The sequence below is a fragment of the Manacus vitellinus genome, unplaced genomic scaffold (genome assembly GCF_001715985.3).
Source record: "Manacus vitellinus isolate BGI_N305 unplaced genomic scaffold, ASM171598v3 scaffold_92_pilon, whole genome shotgun sequence".
NCBI classification, from domain to species: domain Eukaryota; kingdom Metazoa; phylum Chordata; class Aves; order Passeriformes; family Pipridae; genus Manacus; species Manacus vitellinus.
The window spans coordinates 366,383-369,196 of NW_021940877.1; the positions used below are offsets into that span (position 1 = coordinate 366,383).

Below are 2,814 nucleotides of genomic sequence, written 5' to 3' on the forward strand. Positions count from 1 at the left end.
CCGCCAAAGGTTTGGCATCCTGGAGCTCGCTGCATCCTATAAACACCGGCTCCGGTGCATCCCTTCTCCCCATGCTTTGCTTCACCCCCCCAAAATGTGGGGCTGCTCTGTGCATGTTCTCCCCTCGCTGTCTCCCCCAAATCCTCCCCCCTGAAACCCAGAGAACTCCCCCATAAGGAAAATTTCCCAAAAGAAATTTAGGGTGTTTTCCCTCCTCCCTTTCTAGGGGGTCTCCCCAGTTTTTGGGGTTGCAGAGTCCCAGCAGTGGATGTTTGCAGGGTCCCTTTGCTCTGGGGTGGGAGGGGTTCAAGGCCCAGAGGTGCCACTTGGCAACATATCTGTGCCCCCCACATCTGTCAGAGGGGCTGAACCCCCCAAAATGTGCTGAGAAGAGATGGGGGGACCGCAGCTGGTCCCAGCTGAGGCTGAACAGGGTTTTGTCACCTGGTATTGTCCCCACCAAGGTCAAGACCCACCTCCAATCCCAGACAGTGGCGTCCATGGCTGTGGGCTACCAGCACCACCATGAGGTGAGTGGGGAGGGGGTCGGGCTGAGGGGGCACCCAGGATTTGGTGGCACCTTATCTGTGCACACTCCGGGCCCCAGCAGGCACGATGCTATTTTGGTCAGCAGGAATTTAAAGCTGTTGTTTGGCCGCTTGGCCCCGTAACGATGCTATAAATAACAGTGTGAGGACAGAGGGGGTGTGACGGGCACGTGAGGCTGGGACACCGAATCCAGAACCCCTGCGGTGCCTTCAAAGCCCTGGTGGCTTCGTGTCACCAACAACTAACGTGGCTTTTGGACGCTGGGGTGGGAAGTTTTGCCAGGGTGGGAAATTTTAGCCGTGTGTGGGACACACCATTCCCATTTTTCCCCGATTTCCTCTCTTCCCCAGAACATCGCCACCGCTTTCAGGAGCATCTACCGGCAGCACGGGGTGGTGGGGCTGTGGCGGGGGGTGACGGGTGCCATCCCCCGCGTGACCGTGGGCTCGGCCGTGCAACTCGCCACCTTCGCCTCCGCCAAGGACTGGGTCTGCGAGCGCCAGGTGAGGGGGACGCGCCGCTCCGGCCGCCGCTCCCCTGGTGTTCGGGCAGAGCTGACAGCGGCGCTCCCCGCAGTGGTTCAGGAAGGGCAGCTGGTCAGCAGTGCTGGCGGGGGGGATGGTGAGCAGCGTGGCTGTGGCCGTGGCGATGACGCCCTTCGACACGATCAGCACCCGCCTCTACAACCAGCCAGTGGATGCCGACGGCACGGTAAGGCCGTTCTGGGTACGGCAGAGGGAACGCGCGGCTTTTGCCGGGATTGTGTCTGGCAGGAGTGCACAGCCGACTCCTCTCTCCCCAGGGCAAGCTCTACCGGGGCTTTTTGGATTGTATCCTGCAAATCTCCCACAAAGAGGGGTTGCTGGGCTTGTACAAGGGCATCGGTGCCGTCTACTTCCGCCTCGGCCCCCACACCGTCCTCAGCCTCTTCTTTTGGGACAAGCTCAGGGACCTGGTGCGGCACTAGCAGCCACCGGGGCCAAAGGATGGGCTCCCACCACCACCAAAGACATTAATAAAGGGGTTTTTCTATTTTCGGCGTCGTTTTGGGGTTTTTGGGGTGGTGCGGGGGGGGGACAGCACCTGAAACGCTGCGATGCCTCGGGGTGAACGGCAGTGCCGGGGTGGAGGCGGCTGAAGGTGCTGGTGGTCCCCAAGCCCCTCCACGTGCATCCCATCACTGCCTTCCTCTCCTCGCCCTAATTTTCACCTCCATGGAGCAGCTGGAGCTGTGGCCGGAGCAGCTGAGCTCCAGCTGCTCTCGTTTGCCCCAGCAATGATTTACTAGCTGGGGTGGCCTCTCCCAGCCTCCGCCCCACGGACCTTGGAGCCGGGGCCTGGCCTGGCCGTGGCTCCTCTCCATTGAAAATGTTCTCCCTGGGGTCCTGGCTGCCAGCATTCCCTGGGCTGGCCTGGGGCTGGGCACTGCTGGATGCATTCCTGCAAGGTGAGAGCCCTGGGGGTGGCACGGGGGCAGCTCAGGGACAGGCCAGGGGACACCGGTGACCTGCTGCTACCTTTCCCCACAGGGCTGGTGGGTGCCTGCGCTGTCTCAGTGCTCTGCAGCCTCCTGAAGGTTTATCTCTACGTCCAGTGCCTGCAGTAAGCGCCGCCCGGGGCGGGGGAGGTTGGTTTTGGGCATCTGATATTGGGATCTGCTGTTGGAGGGGTGGCTCTTGGCACCCAGGGGTGCAGGGCAGGGCCTGGGAAGCACAGGGTGGGTGTCTCTAGGGCTGTCACCCCATTTTGGGTGACATGCCGCCTGGCTCAGCATTCCCCCCTCGCTGTCCCCAGCAACCCCGAGAGGCAGGCGGAGAAGGAGGCGATCCGGGAGCAGCGGGCGGTGCTGGAGCCGCTGCACGTGCTGGTGCTGACGGGGGTCCTGGCCCTGGTGGGCTCCCGCGTGGCCGCGCTGGTGGTGCTGGAGTTCTCCCTGCGCGCCGTGTCCACCGTCCTGTCCCACGGCAAGGTGAGATGGGATGGGGGAAACTGAGGCACAGTGTGGAGGGAGCTGGGAAATTGTGGATCTCTGGTGGATTTGTTCAACCCCCATGGGGGATGGAAAGGCTGTGGTGTGGAGGGTCCACGTGTCACTTTGCACATGAACCCAGGGTTAAGAGGCCGATGGCCCCGGGCTGGGCCCAGCCCAGGGGGGGCACAGGAACAGGGCAGGGCCTGTCCCTGTGCTGGGCATGTCCGCGGCACCTCCAGCCCCGGGGGCACCGCTGGCACCCTCCGGACAAGGAGGACCCGGAGGGGCTGGAG

The 2,814-nt window shown here is 63.0% G+C and overlaps 2 protein-coding genes across 2 annotated transcripts in view; both read left to right on the top strand.

Moving 5' to 3' along the window:
• The first annotated feature begins 397 nt into the window (after positions 1-397).
• Positions 398-1,871, top strand: SLC25A34 (solute carrier family 25 member 34). The gene is made up of 4 exons (XM_029965241.1): positions 398-530; positions 900-1,052; positions 1,126-1,260; positions 1,352-1,871. The coding sequence occupies exons 1-4, from the start codon at positions 501-503 to the stop codon at positions 1,514-1,516; spliced, it is 483 nt and encodes a 160-aa protein (XP_029821101.1). The 5' UTR covers positions 398-500; the 3' UTR covers positions 1,517-1,871.
• Positions 1,864-2,814, top strand: part of TMEM82 (transmembrane protein 82) — a 3,358-nt gene continuing 2,407 nt past the window's right edge. Inside the window, exons 1-3 of the mRNA XM_029965225.1 lie at positions 1,864-1,996; positions 2,079-2,151; positions 2,344-2,518. Coding sequence (XP_029821085.1) covers positions 1,918-1,996; positions 2,079-2,151; positions 2,344-2,518 — 327 coding nt within the window. The 5' untranslated portion in view covers positions 1,864-1,917. The remainder of the gene's footprint in view (positions 1,997-2,078; positions 2,152-2,343; positions 2,519-2,814) is intronic.

What these genes read in the sequence shown, in the direction of transcription:
- SLC25A34 (XM_029965241.1), top strand. Translation starts at nt 501, where the DNA reads ATGGCTGTGGGCTACCAGCACCACCATGAG. An exon ending in ACTGGGTCTGCGAGCGCCAG is followed by an intron (nt 1,053 to 1,125) that starts GTGAGGGGGACG and finishes CGCTCCCCGCAG; the next exon opens with TGGTTCAGGAAGGGCAGCTG. An exon ending in CAGTGGATGCCGACGGCACG is followed by an intron (nt 1,261 to 1,351) that starts GTAAGGCCGTTC and finishes CTCTCTCCCCAG; the next exon opens with GGCAAGCTCTACCGGGGCTT.